The following is a 25,085-nucleotide window of genomic DNA, read 5'->3' as shown; positions in this document are numbered from 1 at the left end:
TTAATAGTCATCTACTGCAAAACTAGTAAATTGCATTTTTAAATAACTATGCATGTAAAATAAAATAAGAAATGCTTCTCTTTGGATATAGTTTAGTGTTTTTCACAACAGTACAAGTCCAAACAAATGCAAATGAGTCAAACAAGCCATTAGGCTGTAGTTCTAAACACTCAGCTGTAGGTTTTTATATATATATATATATATATATATATATATATATATATATATATATATATATATAGTGCTTAGCATAAAACACAATTTTTTCATTATTGGTATTTCATTGTGTAAATCTTCACAGACGAGGAGCGGATGTTTTTAAACGTTATTACGGTGCATAACGTGCTGTTGCTGCTGACTAAACCACTGACTGTAGCCTATACAGTATATGTATATTGAAGCAATACTGTCGTTAAAAACCCGCTGATCGCTGCCCGATTCTGTGAATGAATGCCCGCATTGCATTGTGGGATATCGGCTTTGAATGCGTCTAGCTCGGATCATATCGTAATGTTCTGTATTACAGCATACTGTAATATTTCACCGGTAATAAGACCGAAATAATATTATTGAAATAAAGAAATGAATACCATGATAACATCTAAATAAATGTAGATAGCTGTAGCGTTATAGTTTAAAAATATAAATAAACAAACAAGCAACCCAGCTTCCCTGGACCGAATAGACCGAAATAATAACATTAAAAGAAATACATATAAACCCTGATAATATCTGGTGAATAATGTTGATTAACAACAGTTATTGGGCTAAAAATACCAATTATAAAACTGTCACAGATCTGGAGTTAAGGGGGCGTGGTTTCTCTTTCGTCCATATCTGACGGTGAGGGATGAACATGAATGTCTATCTGACGGACCCCCCCCACGTCGAAAAATAACGCAACGGGTACATTTGACGAGTAGGGAGTGAGACTGTGTTGGAATATGTGATACACAGGAGTATCTAAAATACAAAAATATACAAAAATATCATTATAGTAATAGAAGTTAATGTATAGTTTATATAAACCAATTCATAAAATACTGAAATTAGTATTTTATGATTTAAAAACAGTATCTTTTGTAATAAGAATGGTACAATTTCTGGCATTTTCTCTACAATCATAGTTTATTTTGTTGTTGTTATCTTAAAGGTGCTCTAAGCGATGTTGGGTGACGTTACTTCTGGTTGGCGTTCGAAGTATTGTCAAACAAAACGGAGGCTAGCTCGCCCCTCCCTCCTCCTCATCCCGTCCCCTCCCCCTCCCAACCAGCTCCTTCTTGTTGTTTATTGGCTGGAAGACTGTTTGTTATGTTTGGTGGTGCAGGTTGGCCAGTTTCAGGGGACAGGCAGCTAGCAGATAGTGAGATGTTTTTTACAGTGTGTTCAGAGGACAGGCAGCTAGCAGATAGTGAGATGTTTTTTACAGTGTGTTCAGGGGACAGGCAGCTAGCAGATAGTGAGATGTTTTTACAGTGTGTTCAGGGGACAGGTAGCTAGCAGATAGTGAGGAGATGTTTTTACAGTGTGTTCAGGGGACAGGTAGCTAGCAGATAGTGAGATGTTTTTTACAGTGTGTTCAGGGGACAGGCAGCTAGCAGATAGTGAGATGTTTTTTACAGTGTGTTCAGGGGACAGGCAGCTAGCAGATAGTGAGATGTTTTTTTACAGTGTGTTCAGGGGACAGGCAGCTAGCAGATAGTGAGATGTTTTTTACAGTGTGTTCAGGGGACAGGCAGCTAGCAGATAGTGAGGAGATGTTTGCTGTATGTGACAAAAAATGTTGTAGCCAAAAAAACGCGTCACATCACTTAGAGCACCTTCATACAGAGCTACACAGTGCTTCACAGACAATACATTAAAGCAGCTATGAGAGAAATTGTGTAATTGAGTCACATGTTTATTAAAATCAAACAGAATTACAAATAAAAAAAACACACAGATAAAACAGAAAGCGTGTCCTTTGTAAAAATGTTTTCTGGATGGCGTCTCTGTTACTATTGGTTGACCGTGTACGTCCGGTTCTTTACTGGCTTATCCATTTCTTCCTGTAAGAGATGCATCACAGAATTAGCACAGAGGGCAACCTTAAAGCCTCCACTTCCCCCACTGTACAGAAGTGAAGCTTACTCAGACATGACTAAAGTCTTTTATGAAACATTTCAATTTTAAAGTGCCCATATTATGAAAAAACACTTTTTCTGGGATTTGGGGAGTTATTTTGTGTCTCTGGTGCTTCCACACGCATACAAACTTTGAAAAAAATCCCTCCATGCTGTTCTGAGTGAGATACAGTTCCTGAATGTGTCCTGCCTTCAGTCTCTGGGTGAGCTGGTCAAAATCGGCACGGCTTGTGACGTCACAAGCCGAAACGAGCTGGCTAACCGCAACCATTAGCTCGTAGCGTTAGCATGCTAACGCTAATACTAACGCTAGCATGCTACCTCGTTCTCAATAGCAAAGCACTGCTACAACACACACCAGTTCACCATCATCTACTAAAGAACTACTTCCATGTGCGCCCTCATTTAGAAGAAGTCTCCCAGCTAATCCTGCCTTGTAACTGACTGAAGGTGGAGAAACAGCCTTTCTTTTACTGTCTATGGAGCTAGCTAGCTGACATGAGCTACATCTGAGCTACTGAGCATGTGCAATCAAAGATAGTACAGAAGACGCAGAAGAAAAGAGGTCTCACTCTGTAGCTAAAACAGAGACCAGCTGAAAGAGGATCTGCAGCAGTGAGAGAGAGCTGTGCAGCACAACAAGAATATGTTTTTTGAAAATTAAACCATGTAAACCTATTCTGGTACAACCTTAAAATACAACTATGAACCTGAAAATGAGAATAATATGGGCACTTTAAGGTCAATTAAACACTCTTACTCACATCCACCAACAGCTTTTGTTTCCATGTTGTCATAGTGACAATCACATCACATCGAGGCTGTGTAAATGTTGACTGTGACTCATTCGATGCAAACAACTGAATAAATATCACCGGTGTACATTGCACAATTATCCAATACACACCCATTGATATTAATCATACGTCAGCCCGTGCTAGATGACCCCTCCCACCCTGCCAGGTCACTTTTCCAACTACTGCCCTCTGGAAAGAGGGTGCAAAGTCTCAGGGGCAAAACATCCTGCTTTTGTAACAGTACTTACCCTCCCACGAATTGTGTTCAATTGAAATGTACTTTATAGACTGCACCAGACACTTTATGGGAAGTTGCAACAGCACAAGGTCTTTACAGCTTTTTACTGGTTTGAAGGATTGTTTATGATTGTCTTTCATGTACTGTATGTTCCTGTGTATGTATTGCCTTTTTTTAACCTGACTGGCACCAAGACAAATTCCAATCAACTGTGTTGACATGGCAATAAAGTATTGAACTTCAGGACGTTTGTAACGACATGAGTTATCAACCCGTTGTCATTCCGAACTCGTAAAATAAGGACGTTTGGACAGTGGCTGTCAGCGTCTGATGCGACGAAAAAAGGCGTCTTTCAGTGTTTGTGTAACGCACCGGGGAGAGCAGCAGTTAGAGAGGATTTAGCAAGAGGAGTATGTAAGGGTGAATTTCCGCTTAAGGAGGTTGGTTGGGGGGGTGGATGGGTCAAACAGGACTTACACCCAGGAGAGCGGGGTTCACGTCCCGCTTGTCACGCTTGCTATAGTCGCTTTTTTTCTTTCCTCCCGCGTGTCACAGAACCGTACGCCCACCCACGACCTTTTCCTTAACATAACTGCGTCAAAAGGGACGGCAATAGTCCCGACCAAGCACGTTTACTTATAGCGCTAAAGGGACGCCAATAGTCCCGACCAAGCACGTTTACTTATAGCTCTAAAGGGACGGCAATAGTCCCGACCAAGCGCGTTTACTTATAGCGCTAAAGGGACGGCAATAGTCCCGACCAAGCGCGTTTACTTATAGCGCTAAAGGGGACGGCAATAGTCCCGACCAAGCACGTTTACTTATAGCGCTAAAGGGACGGCAATAGTCCCGACCAAGCACGTTTACTTATAGCGCTAAAGGGACGTCAATAGTCCCGACCAAGCACGTTTACTTATAGCGCTAAAGGGACGTCAATAGTCCCGACCAAGCACGTTTACTTATTACGCTAAAGGGACGACAATAGTCCCGACCAAGCACGTTTACTTATAGCGCTAAAGGGACGTCAATAGTCCCGACCAAGCTCGTTTACTTATAGCGCTAAAGGGACGGCAATAGTCCCGACCAAGCACGTTTACTTATAGCGCTAAAGGGACGGCAATAGTCCCGACCAAGCACGTTTACTTATAGCGCTAAAGGGACGTCAATAGTCCCGACCAAGCACGTTTACTTATAGCGCTAAAGGGACGGCAATAGTCCCGACCAAGCACGTTTACTTATAGCGCTAAAGGGACGGAAATAGTCCCGACCACGTTTACTTATAGCGCTAAAGGGACGGCAATAGTCCCGACCAAGCTCGTTTACTTATAGCGCTAAAGGGACGACAATAGTCCCGACCACGTTTACTTATAGCGCTAAAGGGACGGCAATAGTCCCGACCAAGCACGTTTACTTATAGCGCTAAAGGGACGGCAATAGTCCCGACCAAGCTAGTTTACTTATAGCTCTAAAGGGACGTCAATAGTCCCGACCACGTTTACTTATAGCTCTAAAGGGACGTCAATAGTCCCGACCAAGCGTTTACTTATAGCGCTAAAGGGACGGCAATAGTCCCGACCACGTTTACTTATAGCGCTAAAGGAGACTTTTAGTGTCAATAAGAACGACAAAGGCACCTGACCAAGTCCTTATTTTACGAGATGGGTGTGTGAACGTGTTGGAGTTATTTAATGCAGCAAATATCTGTTAAACTTCCAGTGTGTTCCTTTACAATAAATGACCCGTCAGTTGTTGTTAGTTGTTAGAGCTGCAAAGATAAATCCATTAGATGTCAAGTATTAATCGCCAGCTATTTTAACCCTTGTGTTGTCTTCCTGTCGACGATGCAACTTTGTGTTTTTCTGGGTCGAAATTTCAACATTTTGTAGTTCTTTTTCCACACTTTCATCAACGTTTTTGTCGATTGTATTCAAAACAATGTTTTCACAAGTTTTTGTCACCTTTGCCGATGTCTTTGAGGGGAGTTTTTGTCACTTTTTCTGATTCTTTTGGTCACTTTTTTCAGCGTTTTTGTGGCTTTTTCCAACATTTGTCACTGTTTTCCAACTGAAAATATAATGACCAGCTGACTGCGATCAGTAGCAGCTGGTCAATAGAGGGCGCTAGGCTCCATCAAAATTCCAGACCAATAAATGTATACTTAAACACAAAAATAATGTAAAAATAAAATCTAAAATAGGTTACTCATACAATGTGCTGGCTGGTAGTAATCGCCTCAACATTTAATAAAAACATGGTTTTAATCAGTTAAGTATTTTCTATGTAAATACAAGATATTTCCATGCGGCTTCATGGGCACGGACGCTGCACAAATGGATGTCTATGTCTATGTGTTACGTTCTTTTTGTCATAGTTCTGATATTGAAGGTTTGGTAAACGGGTCAAATATGACCCGACAGTAAACTGAAGATCTTTGAGTTCGGGACAAAACAAGACATTTGAGGACGTCATCTTGGGCTTTTTTGGGAAACACTGATCCACGTTTTAGAGACCAAACAACTCATCCATTCATACAGAATATAATCCACGATGTAAATAATCGTTAGTAGCAGCCATAGTGTGTGTGTGTGTGTGTGTGTGTGTGTGTGTGTGTGTGTGTGTGTGTGTGTGTGTGTGTGTGTGTGTGTGTGTGTGTGTGTGCGTGTTCTTGTTTAACTATATTTGTGGGGTCCAAAAACCGGGAATACAGTATGCTTATGGGATCCGGACAGCTTTGTGGTGTGAAAATACTGGACCCCCCCAAGGTTAAAGGTCTGTTTGAGGGTTAAGACCTGGTTTTAGGATTAGGGTTAGAATGAGGTTCTGGTTAGGGTGAGGGTAAGGGTTAAGGTTAGGCATTTAGTTGGGATGTTTAAGGTTAGGGTAAGGGGCTAGGGAATGTGTTATGTCAATGACGGGTCCCCACATAGATAGTGAGACGCACTATGTGTGTGTGTGTGTGTCTGTGTGTGAGTGTGTGTGTGTCCATGGTAACGACATTCACATTGTGATGTGTCCTGACAGATGTCTGCATTAAGAGATGTTTGACTTACGTATTGTTTCCCCTCGAAGCGGCCGTGTGTGGTGTACAGAGGGATGTCGTCTCTGTGGGTCAGTGAGCCGAAGCCACCGTAGTTGTTGTGGCGACCACTATAGCAGCAACACCATACCAGCTGTAGAGGAAAAACAGACTTTAGTCATATTATATATTTATCTACACATAAACATGTCTTTTAAACAGTGGTGTAGTCTACGTGATACGCAGTATACCCACTAACAAAGCTCCAGGATTTCCATATACCCTCTTAAAAATGCCCAATGACACGCAACGACATACGTTCTATTATATTTTTTATATATTTTGCATTGTCATCTGTGTTTTTCAACACATAGGCTAAATAAAAAGGTATTTCCACCAGAAATTGGTGCATAAAAGTGTATCCGAATGCAGGAAATGATGTCTTTGACGCTCAAAATAACCCTGGGGGAGGTCACCGAGACCCCCCAATATGATATGCCCCCCGCCCCTCCCCCAAAGGCAGCTTCTGGCCCATATATATACAGTACAGTACACCCAGTACAATGCATTAGACTACACCACTGCTTTTAAAATGAAATGTTTGTGTCACCGTAACGCGACACTGCCGCAGTTCATGCTAACGTAATGCTAGTCTGGGTCAACGACAGTGCTTGTCGGGATTATTGTGTTACATCCAGCAGCACTGGATGATCCTCGCCTTCCTCTCTCTGCGTGTTGTCGTTCTTAAACTTCGTTCTCTTCGGGAAACAACAACATATTTCGAGCTAGCGAGCTACACGCTGAAAATGTCAAGTTTAGAAGAAGATGTGGACGGTGCAACAAGTCAGGTCTGCTTGGTTCTTTCAGGGAATGATTATAAAGATTTATAAAGAATATGTCAGATCATTTCCTCTCTAACTGGGAGGTTTTAATAAGAATATGTTAGATCATTTCCTCTCTAACTGGGAGGTTTTAATAAGAATATGTTAGATCATTTCCTCTCTAACTGGGAGGTTTTAATAAGAATATGTCAGATCATTTCCTCTCTAACTGGGAGGTTTTGGGACTGATTGGTGGGATTGCTGTGGATGAAGTCCACACAGAGATACCCTGGTGAGAGATAATGAGGTGTAACCATGTATCAGCTCATTTAAACATCTCTCGGTACTGGATCATGTCAACAGTTAACTTCATGTCATATTGGATGTGGAGTTTTCTTTAGCGGGGTGCAAATGTTCCTCCAGAACCAGTTCCTCCCTGAGACTATTTAGCAGAGCCACCGTCGCTGCGTCTGGAGCTTAGCCCCGCCCACGATGATTGTGATTGGTTTAACCCTCTTGTTGTCTAATCTGACCCATTTTCAAAACGTTTCTATATCAGAAATTTGTGTTTCTTTCAACCAAACTGTCAAAGAAAATAACGTGGTTGCTTCCATACAACGCTCTTCACAAGTAAAATAAATATATTAGTTCACTACTTTCATTGTATTTGGGTGTTTTATTACATTTGATAGCATTTGAAAATGTTTTTAACAAAAGAACGTTGAAAAAAGTGTTAAAAAATTCCCGGAAAAAGCTTCAGAAACGCAGCGAAAAACATCGATGAAAACATTAATAAAGCACCGGAAAAAACATCGTAAAAAAGTGACAAAAAAGACGTTTATTTTCTCCCATCCCAGAATGCATCTGTGGTGTAGCCAGACCTTTACTCCACACCACTGTGGCCATGCGAGACTATTGTTTGTCAGACTTACCAGTCCGATGAGCAGCAGGAGCAGCAGCAGCAGGACCAGAGCAGCGAGGACCAGCAGAGCGATCCCCCACCCAGGGACGCCGCTGCTGGCCGGGGGTGCGGGCGGGACCGTGCTATGAGAAGGGGAAGAAGAGCTGCTGCTGGCTGTTGTAGTTCTATTTCCGGTTACCCCGGTGTCATTAGACGGCGCCTTGGTGGATGTGGAGTGGCTGCTGTTGTTCGAGGTAATCGTGGTAGTGTGTGTGGCGTTGCTGGGGCTTGGCGTCTCCGTGGCTGTAGAGTGGCTGCTCTTGTCGGAGGTAATCGTGGTAGTGTGTGTGGCGTAGCTGGGGCTTGGCGTCTCCGTGGCTGTAGAGTGGCTGCTCTTGTCGGAGGTAATCGTGGTAGTGTGTGTGGCGTAGCTGGGGCTTGGCGTCTCCGTGGCTGTAGAGTGGCTGCTCTTGTCGGAGGTAATCGTGGTAGTGTGTGTGGCGTAGCTGGGGCTTGGCGTCTCCGTGGCTGTAGAGTGGCTGCTGTTGTCGGAGGTATTGGGCTCTCTGATGGTGGTCAAACTGTCCGTGCTGACGGCATGAACAGTTGTAGTAACATCTGGACCGCTAGTGGATGGAGCAATGCCTGGGTTGTCACTCGGAAGTGACAACGCTAGAGGATGAGAAGACATTTTTTTTCAAGCCATGTCAAAAGTCCATTTAGCTCAATTTACTTTTAGTGTTTGATTATTATTGTTTTGTTTCTAGTTAATGGGCATCTTTGTTATTTTTCAACCCTATTTTTTCCAGGGTTTTTGTGTCTTGGTGACTGACGGGAACAACTATCTTTGAAGTTTATCCAGTAGTGAGTGAGAACGCTGTAACTGGCTGCTGTGAACCAGGCTGTAATGTTACCCTACAGGACAGATGTTCAGCAGCTGTTAGCGTCCACTAAAAGTTCTGTTGTTGCTGCTGACAGACTCAGATTATTATTCTAAGTGTCTGACAACATTATGAAAGGATCCCTACAGAGATAGACCTTTTAGTTAAAGAGTAAGATTATTTTTGTTTAACATGAAACAGCCCCGAAATCACCATCACCAAACTACACCAGACTCCATGTAAATAATCAGGACTTTTAGCGTGTATAGAGCCAGCATATTTCCACATGTAAATGGGTGAATTAAGGGTTTATTTCAACCAAACCAGAGTGGTGATTGTTGGAACAGTGGAAAGATGAACCAAGACGGCTTTTGATAGTTTTATTTAGTTTCTGTCCACTTTGAATGAAGTGTGTTTTACGATAATAAAAGTCCTGATTATTTACATGGAGTCTGGTGGAAATATGCTGGCTCTATACACGCTAAAAGTCCTGATTATTTACATGGAGTCTGGTGTAGTTTGGTGATGGTGATTTCGGGGCTGTTTCATGTTAAACTAAAAGGATCTTCCTCTTTAACTAAAAGGTCTATCTCTGTAGGGATCCTTTCATAATGTTGTCAGACACTTAGAATAATAATCTGAGTCTGTCAGCAGCAACAACACAACTTTTAGTGGACGCTGACTGACGGTGTGCAATTGTACAATAACAAACATACATTGCAATAATCGACAGATTAATCGACAATGCAAATAATCGTTAATCAATTTGCATATTAATAAATAATGAAAGTGATCATTAATCGCAGCCCCTAAACAAAATAGTATACTTTAAAGAACTGCTTCCCTAACACACAATGTAATAAAAAAAAAAGATTAAAATGAAATTAATAGGGCGACCTCTAGCTCCCCCATGTAGGCTGAGTCCTTTGCAGCGGCCCGGGTTTGAGTCCGACCTGCGGCCCTTTGCTGCGTGTTATCCAGCATCTCTCTCCCACCTTTTCCTGTCTATCCACTGTCACTGTCTAATAAAGGGGAAAAATGCCCCCAAAAAATAATCTGTAAAATGATATTCATATTATATAGCGTTAACTGTGAAGTTTAATACTGTAAAAACGTTGCTTAGAGTAGATCAAATACGCCCAAAAGGTCGGAAAAAAATAAATAAATAAATAAAACTTCCCTAGTTTTCAAAGGTTTAAATATCCTTCATTAAAGCCAAAAAAGTACACATCATTTCATGTCAAATTAAAGCTACAAACTGTATTTTAATTATGGAAAATGACCTTATTTTACAGTGTTTTATGGCGCCCTAGCAGTGCAGGTGTATTGTTCCTCCACAGTCTTTAATCTCTTTGACTGCTTTAGAAAGTTTGGAAGTTTTGTGGTCATCTAGAAACTCAGATTTCATACTTTTGTTTTAGCCTTAGTGAAGCAAACGTTCAGTATAAAAGAATAAAAAGGTGTTTTCTTACATGAGGCGACGACGCAGAGAGCGATCCAGAGTGCGAGCAGCTTCTCCATCTTTCTGCAGGAAATCAGAGCGTTTGTGACAAAGATCTCAGTGTGAGCCGTTGCTGGAGTCTGTTTCCATCCAGAGAAAGGGTCCTTTATGCACCGGGCTCACCTGCACACAGGTGGAGGGAGGGAGGGAGGGAGGGAGGGAGGAGGGGGGGCTGACACACTCCCATCATGCACTGCAGGACCAGAGCTCCACTCTGTGGTCACAGTGTGTATGGTGAAGGCTCAGGTGAAGTTTCCTGGTTAATGTGATTCATTCAAGGTGTATTTTAGTGGTTTGATGCTGTGAACTGAACTCTTGACATACTATATTATGACTTTTTTTACTTTTTTGACATACTATACTATGATTTTTGTTACGTTTTTTGACATACTATGACTTTTTTGACATACTATACTATGACTTTTTTTACTTTTTTGACATACTATACTATGGCTTTTTTTTTACTTTTTTGACATAGTATAAGATACCTTTTTTTTACTTTTTTGACATATTATACTATGATTTTTGTTACGTTTTTTGACATACTATGACTTTTTTTACTTTTTTGACATACTATACTATGACTTTTTTGTTACTTTTTTGACATACTATGACTTTTTTTACTTTTTTGACATACTATACTATGCCTTTTTACTTACCTCCTGCAGGAACCATCACCTTATCGTGGTGGAGAGGTTAGTAGTAATAAGCCCCCCCACTAACCTATAGAGCTCAACAGTCCCGCCCCTCCTCTGAGAGACCTTGGGTTCCTGAAGTAAATGTCCCGTCATTTCTCCCGTTGACGTCTGGAAAAATCCGTATATAAAGAGTTTTAGACCAGTTAGCCTTAGGCTAACCAGACGCTACGTGACTCATACGCGTACAACGTATCATTTAGAGTAAACAAACGAACAGAAAATCCCCAAAACGTCAAAGGTACAAGACTGTGTACACATCGTCATCTCAGAGCGAAGGAACTACTCCTCCCATAAACCACCACGTGCCACTGAACAAAGGAAGCTAACGTTAGTTTAGCTAACAGCTAATTCGGCTAAGCGCTAGCTGAAACAGCATGTAATGACTTTAAAAGACCCTCAAAATAAAACCTGAAACCTGTAACATATATAACAGCTGTTACGTCAGCTGTAGACGGCTTTACCCAGCGTTTAGTTTGAGTTAACGTTATTTTAGACTGAATCAAGCTGTCAGCTAGCGGTTAGCTGAATTAGCTGTTAGCTAAACTAACGTTAGCTTCCCGGTGGAGGCTAACGGCAGACGCGTGGAACAGATCGTGATTCGTGCAGTGTCGTAAAGCCTCGTGACGGATCGTGCAGGCAGCACAGATCGGGTGCTGACGCCCCCCCTCCTCACCAGCTTGAGCTCCACCAATCAGAGGCATCACTGTGGGATTGTTCAGGATTGTGGGTAATGAAGTACTTATCCAAGACATCGCAAATAAAAGACATTTATCTCTAAACAAGGGTAGTGTCCCATGATTTGTGGCGTCTATATGAGCATATACAATCGCTGAGTCATGTCGGCATGCTGGTTTTACGTCTACCATCGACGGTTACCATTTTATGGCTTATACTCCAAATGTCACTGGAGACACTGCATTGTATTTTTACTTCCAGAACCCGCTGTGGGCGGGACTGTTGAGCTCATGTGCAAGTCTAACGGTAGGGGGCGCTGTTACGCGCATTGCTTTCTAGCGTTGCGATTGGCCGAGCGGCCGTAGCTGCGCGCGCAACTCGCATGCGTGATGATGTCGTTATCTGATCCGTATCTGCGTAGGGGGTGTGACGGGCGGCGCTAATAATGCATTTTATTTAGATGTGTAAAGGTGTTAAAAAACGTAGAGTTAGACCTATGGTTAACGGTTAAAAAGTTAGGGGTAGGGTTAGGGTGTCCAACTGTCATACAGGGAGTGGTTTGTGGTGTTTAAAAAGGCCTTGTTTTAGGCTGTCTGTCCACGGTTCCTGCCGTATTTTCGCTAGCTTGTTAGCTAGCTTGCTAGCTAGCTTGTTAGCTCATTTTTCCCACAGCTATTTTTCCTCCACTAAAAAGATCTTCTCAACAACTACCGTTACTTTTTCTTTAGTTCTCTTGGTTGAATCAAGAGGAAACATCTTTCAGTCATGTCTACACAGGGTAAGCAAATAAAAAAAGAGCAAATGTTGTGTTTTATGTCTATTCTAAGATATTTCATTCATGAATTAAAACGTTAAAGTGGCATATATAGTCTGCCTCATTAGTCCTTATCCATGTCTTAATATATATTCTGGGTGTGTGTGCGTGTGCGTGGGTGTGTAACAATAAGTTACGGGAGTGAGAAATACAAGGCATCGTGGCTAACACTAATGTTACAGTTGTTGTTTCGGGATGTTCTGTGTGACATAGCCCTTAAAGTGTTTAAAAATGGATGGTTTGTGACTAAAACGTTATCATGAGCTGCTTTAGAGAAGAGTCCCGCACACTGACCATTACGCAAACAACCATTTATTTAGAAAAATACAACGTTTCGGTCTCAGACCTTCATCAGGTAAATCATGAGCTGCTTTAACACATAAGCCCAATATGGGGGAGAGTTTTTATTGTTAGCTGCCATAGTCTGTCCTTGTTATAGTGTTGACTTCCTATATAACCTTCTAACAGATGTATTCTCAGTAATGGGGCAATCTACTAAAAAAAGGTTGCTTTTACATCACTAAAATAGTTGTGACAAACCCTTTTGGTGTGCTTCTGTTGAGTTTTAAAAAGTTAAAACAATGCTTATGTAATGAAAACAATGTACTTTTGGTTTAAATGTACATAATGTTCCCTACAGCATACTAGAGGAGACTCATTGTCCCCACAGGAAAGGTAACTGCTCCCCATCCGTTTGACAGCCACCCACCGTTGGGCCAGACTTTGGCTTGGTTTGGTTTATTTACGGATATAGAAAGACAACAATGGGGGGGTATCCAAGGGATAACATGTAAAAGCGAGAAACCCTTTTTTCCAACATGGTCCCTGATGTAAGAGAACAGGACGTACAACACATGCAAACACATACAGTCCTTCTGAGGTTAAAACAATACAAAAATAAAAAACTACACCGCAAAATACCAGATAAACACCACGAGCTACACAGCATACATTACCCTGCCCCCAGTCTAGATTGTATTTCCCCCTAATTATCTATTTTATTCCATAAATAGACCCTAACTTTATATCTAAAATCCCTTTTCGTTGCTGCCATTTTGATATGAAGTGGAAGACTATTCCATGAAATAATTCCTGTATAAAAAAAGGAACCTTATAAACCAATATGGGGGATAGTTAACTGTAAACATCTTAGGTTAGCTAATGTTGTATTTTGGTTTCTCCCTTGTAACAGATGTCAAAACAGTAACAGATAAAGTAACATGAAGTCAAGTACATCTACATTTAGTGTACTGTAGTTGTAACCTGTACTGGATACAGTATTTTATGTGTGTCTGTTTGCTGAGCTAATGTCAGGACCGGTGACCAGAACTCAGACGCAGACCAGAGGTAGTTGCAATAAAAGGTGATTTTATTGAACAGAAAAGGCAGAATGTGGTCCAGAAGGCAGGTGGTTAGGATGAGTAAGAGAGAGGGAATGGGGTCCGGGCTCCAGAAGTCTGGGTCTAGCGGTGCAGGTAGGTCGGTCGGGTTTCCGGCACAGAGCGAGGTGGTTGGCTGAGGTGAGACAGGACAAAGACAGGTTAGCAAAAGGTAATAATCAAAAGTGACGGCTACTAGGTTGGCTGGCGTGTTATCATACTGGTTGACTCAACGATCCGGCGGAGACTGGACGGTTGGCCTGGCTTATATGGGGAGTTGATAGATGATCAGGAACAGGAGTGCTGAGTGGTGTGATGAGCCTCAGGTGTGACAGTGACCACGCCCACCTGTGACTTCTAGAGCATGAGGGGAGAGGCAAAACACAGAGGGAGGCCGAACCAAAACACACCAAAAGGAAAAAACACAAAATGTACATTCACACACACACACACACACACACACACTATAAGGGAAGGCCAGGGTCACGGTCAGCGGACAGTGTTATACACACTACTGTATAGCTGTATGAAAACTGGGACATGTTTTGTTGTGATTCTCCATGTTGACATGTTATGGGTATATGGAGCGAAAATTATTTATATTTTCCTCAGTCTGCAGCATTGTGCTTGTATAGTGTAGTGAACTTATTGTATATTTGCACTTTCCCTGTGTACTTCATTTACAGTACTATAATCACGAGAAGTAGAATAGCTAAAAGTGTTTTAGATTAGCAACAGCAGTGGATAACTGGTTCAAACTGAATTAAGTCAAATGTTTCTGCTAATCGGGTGTGTGGTCGTGCTAATGGTATGTAGCATTTAGAAAAAACTGGTCCTTGTTTTTAAAATAGTACTGAAGCAATCAAAAAAAAGAAGAAAGAAAACCAGCAGTTGTACCATACTGCTGTTTATACTGTTTAAACCTCTTGATTCAACGGATTGTCTTCTTAAAACCAGAAAATCCAAAGCCCCAAGGCTGTCAGACGGCTTACAACTCGCCACCCCTGAACCAGTTGATCAACATACAACACCCCCGGCCTGCAGACTATCTAAGTGGGAAAGCAGTGGATGACTGTATAGCAGGCGGTCAATGGAGTGACCCCTTTCCAACATGTGGAGGTAAATCAATGCTTTTCTTTTCCCTCTTGCTCTTCATCTCTTCATCTAGCTGTTTCTCACAGTGCACCGTAATCTCACAAACGTTTGATTTGCTCTATTTACCCTGTGTTCGACATTTTAGACATTATGTTTGTGATGTGCTATTTTTGCTTGTTCTAGTACACATTAATAATACTTACTGTTTCTGGTATCAACATTAATCCAGAAGTTGATTAACACATCTTTAAATGGGTTTGAACAAGACCTGAACATTAAAACCTTCATGTAGGTATAGTGTGTATTGCAGAGCTACTGTATAAGACTACATTAGTTTTAGCTTTTTCTAGGAAGTAATATTGTTGTGGGTGGGTGTGAGCGCGAGTACAGGCGGGTGTGAACAGTAAGAGAGCTTTCAGGTGTGACCTAATCTAAGTCGGGTATAGACCAGTTCTTATCTTCTGTTTAAACTCAGCACAGTATCCCTTTCCCCGGTCACATTCTTTTGTATTTTATAGTAGCACATGATTACTTTCTTTTGCATTAATCTTATAAACCAATATGGCAGATTGTTACGTGTAAACATCTTAGGTTATCTAATATTGTATTAGTTGTCTATCCGTGTAACAGAAGTCAAAACAGTAACAGATGAAATAACACAAAGTCCAGAACATTTACATTTAGTGTTCATAAGGATTTGATACCTTTTTATGGTATATTAGCACTTCACAGAGGAGAATCCCACCAATTACATGTATAAAGTGTTGCAGGACTGTTTATTAAATAATAAGACATTTGGTTTTTGTTGTGTTTTAGGATGTTGTATTTTAGACGGTGACATTCAGGGTCTTTTTTTTTTTTTAACTGTATCCCTTTATGTTTTTAGGTCACCTGCAAAGCTTGTCATTCCTTCACATCAGGTATGTTTAAACAAGCACTGTCCCTGTTTAAACAAGGCATTATCTGACGAGTTGCAAATGGCATGAATAGTTTGAATGTTACCAATAAAAAATAAAGTGGTTGTACTCTGAGGTAGCTAGTACATGGAGGGGGCAGTTTCATTTTAATGTATTATTATTATTGATTGTGTTGTTAGTTGGTAACTAGCTTTTGACAGATTACTTCTGATCGTAAGCGGATGCTACCTGGTTGTTTATTGCTAGTTAAAAGTGATATTGGAACTGACTCCCGACTGAAACAGATCACTGTTCTAACGTGTGTTTAACTATCTAGACGTGACGGCTTTATTTGTAGTAGTTCTTCTTGAAATGACTTTATTGTAAGATATTGATAACTCGTGTGAAAACATCAACACAGTCTAATTAGTAATGTTTCATGACTGCAAATAATCATCTAGTTACCTTGATCGCTGATTTCCTGTGTATGGGAGAAATAACGTGCATGTACAGACACCAACATATTTCTGTTGTAGTTAACATTGGAACTGCTGTGCCCTATTACACCCTGCTACCCCCTGCCGTGCCCTATTACACCCTGCTACCCCCTGCTGTGCCCTATTACACCCTGCTACGTCCTGCTGTGCCCTATTACACCCTGCTACGCCCTGCTGTGCTCTATTACACCCTGCTACGTCCTGCTGTGCCCTATTACACCCTGCTACGTCCTGCTGTGCCCTATTACACCCTGCTACCCCCTGCTGTGCTCTATTACACCCTGCTACGCCCTGCTGTGCCCTATTACACCCTGCTACCCCCTGCTGTGCTCTATTACACCCTGCTACCCCCTGCCGTGCCCTATTACACCCTGCAGCCTCCTGCTGTGCCCTATTACACCCTGCTACGCCCTGCTGTGCCTTATTACACCCTGCTACCCCCTGCTGTGCCCTATTACACCCTGCTACGTCCTGCCGTGCCCTATTACACCCTGCTACGTCCTGCTGTGCCCTATTACACCCTGCTACGCCCTGCTGTGCCCTATTACACCCTGCTACGTCCTGCTGTGCCCTATTACACCCTGCTACGCCCTGCTGTGCCCTATTACACCCTGCTACGCCCTGCTGTGCCCTATTACACCCTGCTACGTCCTGCCGTGCCCTATTACACCTGCTGCACGCCCTGCTGTGCCCTATTACACCCTGCTACGCTCTGCCGTGCCCTATTACACCCTGCTACGTCCTGCCGTGCCCTATTACACCCTGCTACGTCCTGCCGTGCCCTATTACACCCTGCTACGCCCTGCCGTGCCCTATTACACCCTGCTACGCCCTGCCGTGCCCTATTACACCCTGCTACGTCCTGCCGTGCCCTATTACACCCTGCTACGCCCTGCTGTGCCCTATTACACCCTGCTACGCACTGCAATGCCCGGCTTTGACTTGCTATGTCCGGCCAACGCCCCGCCACGCCCTGTTACGCCCTGCTGTGCTCTACGACACCATGAACTATTATAACTATTACAATATCTTTATTGTGACTATTATTACCACTGTTCATCACAAACCCCAACCGGCACCGTCAGACACCGCCTACCTAGAGCCTGGGTCTGTCCCGTCAGACACCGCCTACCTAGAGCCTGGGTCTGTCCCGTGAGACACCACCTACCAAGAGCCTGGGTCTGTCCCGTCAGACACCGCCTACCTAGAGCCTGGGTCTGTCCCGTCAAACACCGCCTACCAAGAGCCTGGGTCTGTCCCGTCAGACACCGCCTACCAAGAGCCTGGGTCTGTCCCGTCAGACACCACCTACCAAGAGCCTGGGTCTGTCCCGTCAGACACCACCTACCTAGAGCCTGGGTCTGTCCCGTCAGACACCGCCTACCTAGAGCCTGGGTCTGTCCCGTCAGACACCGCCTACCAAGAGCCTGGGTCTGTCCCGTGAGACACCACCTACCAAGAGCCTGGGTCTGTCCCGTCAGACACCGCCTACCAAGAGCCTGAGTCTGTCCCGTCAGACACCGCCTACCAAGAGCCTGGGTCTGTCCCGTCAGACACCGCCTACCTAGAGCCTAGGTCTGTCCCGTGAGACACCGCCTACCAAGAGCCTGGGTCTGTCCCGTCAGACACCACCTACCTAGAGCCTAGGTCTGTCCCGTGAGACACCGCCTACCAAGAGCCTGGGTCTGTCCCGTCAGACACCGCCTACCTAGAGCCTGGGTCTGTCCGTCAGACACCGCCTACCAAGAGCCTGGGTCTGTCCGTCCAGACACCGCCTACCTAGAGCCTGGGTCTGTCCCGTCAGACACCGCCTACCAAGAGCCTGGGTCTGTCCGTCAGACACCGCCTACCTAGAGCCTGGGTCTGTCCCGTCAGACACCGCCTACCTAGAGCCTGGGTCTGTCCCGTCAGACACCCCCTACCAAGAGCCTGGGTCTGTCCCGTCAGACACCGCCTACCAAGAGCCTGGGTCTGTCCCGTCAGACACCGCCTACCTAGAGCCTGGGTCTGTCCCGTCAGACACCGCCTACCTAGAGCCTGGGTCTGTCCCGTCAGACACCCCCTACCAAGAGCCTGGGTCTGTCCCGTCAGACACCCGCCCTACCTAAGAGCCTGGGTCTGTCCCGTCAGACACCGCCTACCTAGAGCCTGGGTCTGTCCCGTCAGACACCCCCTACCAAGAGCCTGGGTCTGTCCCAGGTTTCTTCCTAAAAGGGAGTTTTTCCTCGCCACTGTCGCACTTACACATTCATGCATGCTCTTGGGGAAATCACTGGAATTGTTGGGTCCTTGTAAACTATAGAGTGTGGTCTAGACCGACTCTATCTGTAAAGTGTCCTGAGATAACTCCTGTTATGATTTGACACTATAAATAAAACTGAATTGAACTTGCATCGTAGTTGCTGCATTGTTAAATTACCAAACTGTTGTGCTCATCGTAGATCATTGATAGCATCATTCAGGAGAGTCAAAAGGGGGAAATCTGACCACAACTACAAATACAATAAAACATCTCAAAAACGCTACAGTGACCAAGAAAAGTACAGGTTGTTTACAGCAAATGACGCGTGCTCCGAGACTACAACAGAAGTCAAACACAATCTTGTCTGTCATTATGTGATTTCTTTTACTAATGAAGGCTTTGGACTAAAACTGAACTGATGAGGCAACACACTTAGTTAGTCAAACTGGACTCTCTGGGTTGTATCTCATTTTCTCACCAGTAACTGCAGCATCACCAATGCCACCGCTTGCTTTATTCTCTTCTTTTTTTTAAATGCAGGGCTGTGTTTGGTCTAAACAGCCACAAATGCTCTTTGTTCTTTTGTTTTTAAAAATGAGATTAGTTGAAAATAAGAAAAATAATAACACCAGCCTCATTACAGCAATTGTTTCAGTATCTACTTCATGTCTCAGAACAGCTGACAACCAACATTAATTACATTGATTACATACATTACATGTTAAACCGTAAAGAAGGGTGATTTAGCAATGTATCGTTCAGGTTTTGAGCATATGTCAGAAATCTTAGTTAAAAAGCAGAGTCATGCAATCACACAACAGCCACATTTTATCGCTAGATGCTGTTCATAACAATTTAAACTTAATTTATGTTGCCAATTAGTTGAATATGAACTTATAAAATACAAAATCTTCTAGGAGATTGAGAGTAGACAGTGCATAACACACCACCATATGCAGACATACATATACATATGTGTAGTTACAATAACAGTCTGAATAATAGCAGTTAAACAGTTCATTTCAAGTCTAATTTACAATCTCTCTTGTTCCATCTTGTTGTTTAGTTTAGGTTTCTGTACTATACAGTGTCTGTTAAAGCTTCTATGTCACCCTTTGTGTTTATATAATAAATATGTTTCTTTCTTTCTATGTTAACTTCCAAAAGTATTCATTATTTTCTGTTGTATATTCATATGGCAGCATCTTTGTATTACAAACTAAAGGCTGTACACAGTTGAGTCTGTCTAGTCTCAGTGCAGTGGATGTTTTATGTACTAGCTACCTCAGAGTACAACCACTTTATTTTTATTGGTAACATTCAAACTATTCATGCCATTTGCAACTCGTCAGATAATGCCTTGTTTAAACAGGGACAGTGCTTGTTTAAACATACCTGATGTGAAGGAATGACAAGCTTTGCAGGTGACCTAAAAACATAAAGGGATACAGTTAAAAAAAAGACCCTGAATGTCACCGTCTAAAATACAACATCCTAAAACACAACAAAAACCAAATGTCTTATTATTTAATAAACAGTCCTGCAACACTTTATACATGTAATTGGTGGGATTCTCCTCTGTGAAGTGCTAATATACCATAAAAAGGTATCAAATCCTTATGAACACTAAATGTAAATGTTCTGGACTTTGTGTTATTTCATCTGTTACTGTTTTGACTTCTGTTACACGGATAGACAACTAATACAATATTAGATAACCTAAGATGTTTACACGTAACAATCTGCCATATTGGTTTATAAGATTAATGCAAAAGAAAGTAATCATGTGCGAGGGCTTATGTGTTAAAGCAGCTCATGATTTACCTGATGAAGGTCTGAGACCGAAACGTTGTATTTTTCTAAATAAATGGTTGTTTGCGTAATGGTCAGTGTGCGGGACTCTTCTCTAAAGCAGCTCATGATAACGTTTTAGTCACAAACCATCCATTTTTAAACACTTTAAGGGCTATGTCACACAGAACATCCCGAAACAACAACTGTAACATTAGTGTTAGCCACGATGCCTTGTATTTCTCACTCCCGTAACTTATTGTTACACACCCACGCACACGCACACACACCCAGAATATATATTAAGACATGGATAAGGACTAATGAGGCAGACTATATATGCCACTTTAACGTTTTAATTCATGAATGAAATATCTTAGAATAGACATAAAACACAACATTTGCTTTTTTTATTGTATAGTTTTATTGTGTAGACATGACTGAAAGATGTTTCCTCTTGATTCAACCAAGGGAACTAAAGAAAAAGTAACGGTAGTTGTTGAGAAGATCTTTTTAGTGGAGGAAAAATAGCTGGGGGAAAAAATGAGCTAACAAGCTAGCTAACAAGCTAGCTAGCAAGCTAGCTAGCAAGCTAGCGAAATACAGCAGGAACCGTGGACAGACAGCCTAAAACAAGGCCTTTTTTAAACACCACAAACCACTCCCTGTATGACAGTTGGACACCCTAACCCTACCCCTAACTTTTTTAACCGTTAACCATAGGTCTAACTCTACGTTTTTTTAACACCTTTACACATCTAAATAAAATACATTATTAGCGCCGCCCGTCACACCCCCCCTACGCAGATACGGATCAGATAACGACATCATATACAGCATGCGAGTTGCAGCCCCCTACCGTTAGACTTGCACATAGGTTAGTGGGGGGCTTATTACTACTTTCGGCTTTCTTGGAGACCTTGAGTGGAGTCCTGCATGGGGCTCCAATGGGGGACTCCATAGTTCTGCTGGGGGACTTCAACACACACATGGGCGATGATGGAGACACATGGAGAGGCGTGATTGGGAGGAACGGCCTCCCTGATCTAAACCCGAGTGGTTGTTCGTTGCTGGACTTCTGTACGGTTACAGGACTGCACGGACTCAAGATGATGCAACTACCGTTAACTTCCGTCTTCCCCCCTGACCGGCACGACATCGCCTGCCCTGGGTGGGGGCGCCGGACGGTTATGGGATTGCGGTGTGCCACAGATACGGGGGGATTGCGGTGTGCCACAGATACTGGGGTATCTGTGGCCCTAACTCTAACCCTAACCCTAACTTTTCTTCCTTTCCTGCTTACTTAACAGTCGGTTGGGGAACTGCTGATTACCCATGCTATCCTTTTATCCCCCATTCTACTCTCTTAATCAATTCACTCTCCTCTCCTTTCTTAGTAGAGGGAGGCAGGACCTACAGCCCGATCTGGCGAGGGAGAGTTCTAGCCCGACCAGACCCCTCTCCTTAGCCCAGTCTCCCTCATTCTACCATCTCTCTCATTCTACTTTCTCTACTGTGGACCCTGTAACATCTGACCGACAATGATACTAACCGTAACCATTTGTTTTTCTTGCCTAAACATAACCAGTTAGATACATGAAACACTTGATTTCCCAACCCCTGAACAACAGTAATTCTTAAACTAACTGTTGGCCTCTAGTATTTAGTCTTAGCTATCCAGATAAATGTAGATGAAAAAAATAGGATTGTTCTTCATGAAGAAATGGCAGAAAAACCAACCAGGAAGTGAATTTCCGCCCACTTCCGGTCATCGTAGAAACAGGGGACTGGCACGGGTGGATGCAGTACATTCAATAGTTCAACTGTAACTTCATCTCAAACCTCTACGACCTTCAGGAAGAAAGTTACAACATTAACGCCCACAAACGCCTTAAAAGCGATCTTTCGACTACTTTTACACATGACACGTGACTGATACCGTTGGATTCGGAAAACACTGCAGCTCCTTTATAATTTTCTTTCACACCTCTAAGACCTTCCAGGTTTTTTTTGCGTCAAAACCATGACAGAAGGTACTGTTGCAAACCAAGACCTCAGGATTTCTGACTGTCCATATTGAGTCTGTAGGACTGCACTGAGGGCTTTCACCTGTGTTTCCTCTTTGGATTGGACAATGCCACAACGCCTCCTGTAGTTGAGTGGTGTAAGGAACACAGGAAGGGACTTAGAAAAACTGGTCTGGAGACCTGGACTTCCAGATCCTCGGGTCTGGCTGATATGGATGGTTCTAGCTTGCGCTGTTAACAGATATCTATGTTGGTCAGGTGGTAAGTCAGATTATATTACTATGACGTCAAACCAGACATGTTTCAGTAGATACAAGATGGTAAAAAATCAAATCAATGATCAATTTACTTAGATTACTGTAATACTATTGCATTTTAAACAACATTTTTTCAAACAATAAATATAAAGTAAAAATTAAACGTCAAAACAGAACCTAATATGCCCCAAAACAGACCGTAACACTGATTAAAACTTCAATTGGCTATAGGAGACATTCTGAGGACTGATCAAGCTCGGGAGAGCCGCCCTTGGAGGATGGTGTCTAGATGGTAATGGCCGAAACACCAAATATCTCCCAATGTTCACTACTGATGATGTGTCCTACATTTTAGACTACAATCTAGACAAGAATAGGCAACAATTTCAAACAAAAGACAGCACAAAATCCAGAAGGGAAACTAATAAACTAAGTGACTAGGTGTCTTAAAAATGTACAAGCACGACCGTAAATAAACCGTGTTATAAACCGAAAGTGCCCCAAGTGAAGGAGTTCAAGTACCTTGGGGTCTTGTTCGCAGTGAGGGGACAATGGAGCGGAGATTGGTCGGAGAATCGGCACAGCAGGTGCGGTATTACATTCAATTTATCGCACCGTTGTGACTGAAAAGAGAGCTGAGCCAGAAGGCAAAGCTCTCAATCTACCGGTCAGTTTTTGTTCCTACCCTCACCTATGGTCATGAAGGCTGGGTCATGACCGAAAGAACAAGATCCAGGATACAAGCGGTCGAAATGGGTTTCCTCAGGAGGGTAGCTGGCGTCTCCCTTAGAGATAGGGTGAGAAGCTCAGTTATCCGTGAGGAGCTCGGAGTAGAGCCGCTGCTCCTTTGCGTCGAAAGGAGCCAGTTGAGGTGGTTCGGGCATCTGGTAAGGATGCCCCCTGGGCGCCTCCCTAGGGAGGTGTTCCAGGCACGTCCAGCTGGGAGGAGGTCTCGGGGGAGACCCAGGACTAGGTAGAGGGACGTCCAGCTGGGAGGAGGCCTCGGGGAAGACCCAGGACTAGGTGGAGGGATTATATCTCTAACCTGGCCTGGGAACGCCTCGGGATCCCCCCAGTCGGAGCTGGTTAATGTGGCCCGGGAAAGGGAAGTTTGGGGTCCCCTGCTGGAGCTGCTACCCCCGCGACCCGACCCCGGATAAGCGGATGAAGATGGATGGATGGATGGATAAACCGACAGGCTTAAAACAGACTTCAAAGCCTATGTCAGCCGTTAGCTAACTATTTTGACTTTTACCTACTTTAACCGTTTCTCCATTACTGTAGCTAGTCATTTGGACTGTTAAGTTATTACTTTTAACAAGTTATTTCTACCATTTATTCATTACTTTTAGCCAAACGTCTGTGCTCACTTGCTAGCTAGTTTTCTCCCACTCTTACATAACTACAACATGTAATGTTCAGGTGTTAGAGTTGACTATATGTTAATATGTGTGTCAGGTTTTCCGTAGGGTCTTCAAAAAGTCTAAAAGTCTAAGCCCTTAAAACAATCTTAAAGTATTGTGTTTTAGGTTTTTAAATAATGTTACAAAGGTCTTAATCTTCCCTACGTCAATGTAATACTTCCTGTGATGCTCCCGCTGTCCACTGCCATTTTCTTTTTTTACCGGCGGGGATCCCAGCGTTATCCCAATTTATTAATCAACAATGACCTTCTCACAAGCAAAGAAAACAGGTAGTGATTTATTTCAGTGGCTCCCTACATTATCAGCTGCATATTTTTTGTCTATATAGGTCTTAAATTTGATTCATAATGGTCTTAAAAGATCTTTAAAAAGTCTTAAATTTGACTTGGTGAAACCTGCAGAAACCCTGGTGTGCATGTATGTTAATTTATTCTTCCAATCAAATCATAATTTGTATTTTTTCAAAATAGTAGATGTACGAAAAATGACTCCAACTGGTTGATCGACTCTCAAAATATAGTTGGCAATTAATTTAATAGTTGACAACTAATCGATTAATCAATCGTTGATATAGTTCTATCAGATATGACTCAAAACTGCCAAATATTAGTACAAAACGTTCTTTATACTTTATAAAACACAGGTTTTTTCACTGTCTGGTGAGCAGCAGTCAACTGAAACAAGCAGAAAACTCCTGAAATAAAAGTATTTTTATTAGATTACAGAGGGACTGTTTTTATATTATATTCATGACATTGTAGGAATTAATATGTGTAGAATATACAATGTCATATAAAGGTGTAAACAACAATATTCACGTACATACAGACTCAGCATAAGTGAACACACCCATGCTAAAGTTGACTAAAAAGAGGAATAAAAAAATCTTCTTTTGGAAATTGATCTTAATGCCTTAATTAAAAAAATTAGGAAAAATCCAACCTTTAAGGACACCAATTTTCTTTGTGAATGAATAATGTATCGTGAATAAATAAATGTTCTTCCTTAAAAT

At 42.6% G+C, this 25,085-nt stretch overlaps 1 protein-coding gene across 1 annotated transcript; it reads right to left on the bottom strand.

Moving 5' to 3' along the window:
* Nucleotides 1-1,574: 1,574 nt before the first annotated feature.
* Nucleotides 1,575-10,372, bottom strand: LOC144518882 (uncharacterized). Its single transcript, XM_078251754.1, has 4 exons — nt 10,250-10,372; nt 7,928-8,568; nt 6,209-6,328; nt 1,575-2,048 (listed from the first exon to the last, which is right to left on the bottom strand). The coding sequence occupies exons 1-4, from the start codon at nt 10,296-10,298 to the stop codon at nt 1,998-2,000; spliced, it is 861 nt and encodes a 286-aa protein (XP_078107880.1). The 5' UTR covers nt 10,299-10,372; the 3' UTR covers nt 1,575-1,997.
* Nucleotides 10,373-25,085: the final 14,713 nt, after the last annotated feature.

This window comes from Sander vitreus, chromosome 6 (genome assembly GCF_031162955.1).
Source record: "Sander vitreus isolate 19-12246 chromosome 6, sanVit1, whole genome shotgun sequence".
Lineage (NCBI taxonomy): Eukaryota > Metazoa > Chordata > Actinopteri > Perciformes > Percidae > Sander > Sander vitreus.
Note: the sequence above shows the minus strand (reverse complement) of the source record. Positions and strands in the feature narration are given on the sequence as shown.

Bases quoted from the DNA above. Each gene is read 5' to 3' on its own strand.
- LOC144518882 (XM_078251754.1), bottom strand. From the start codon at position 10,298: ATGGAGAAGCTGCTCGCACTCTGGATCGCTCTCTGCGTCGTCGCCTCA. The intron at 8,569-10,249 runs GTAAGAAAACAC...CTCATCCTCTAG, and splicing joins TCTCTGCGTCGTCGCCTCAT to CGTTGTCACTTCCGAGTGAC. The intron at 2,049-6,208 runs GTAAGTCAAACA...CATCTCTTACAG, and splicing joins GCTTCGAGGGGAAACAATAC to GAAGAAATGGATAAGCCAGT.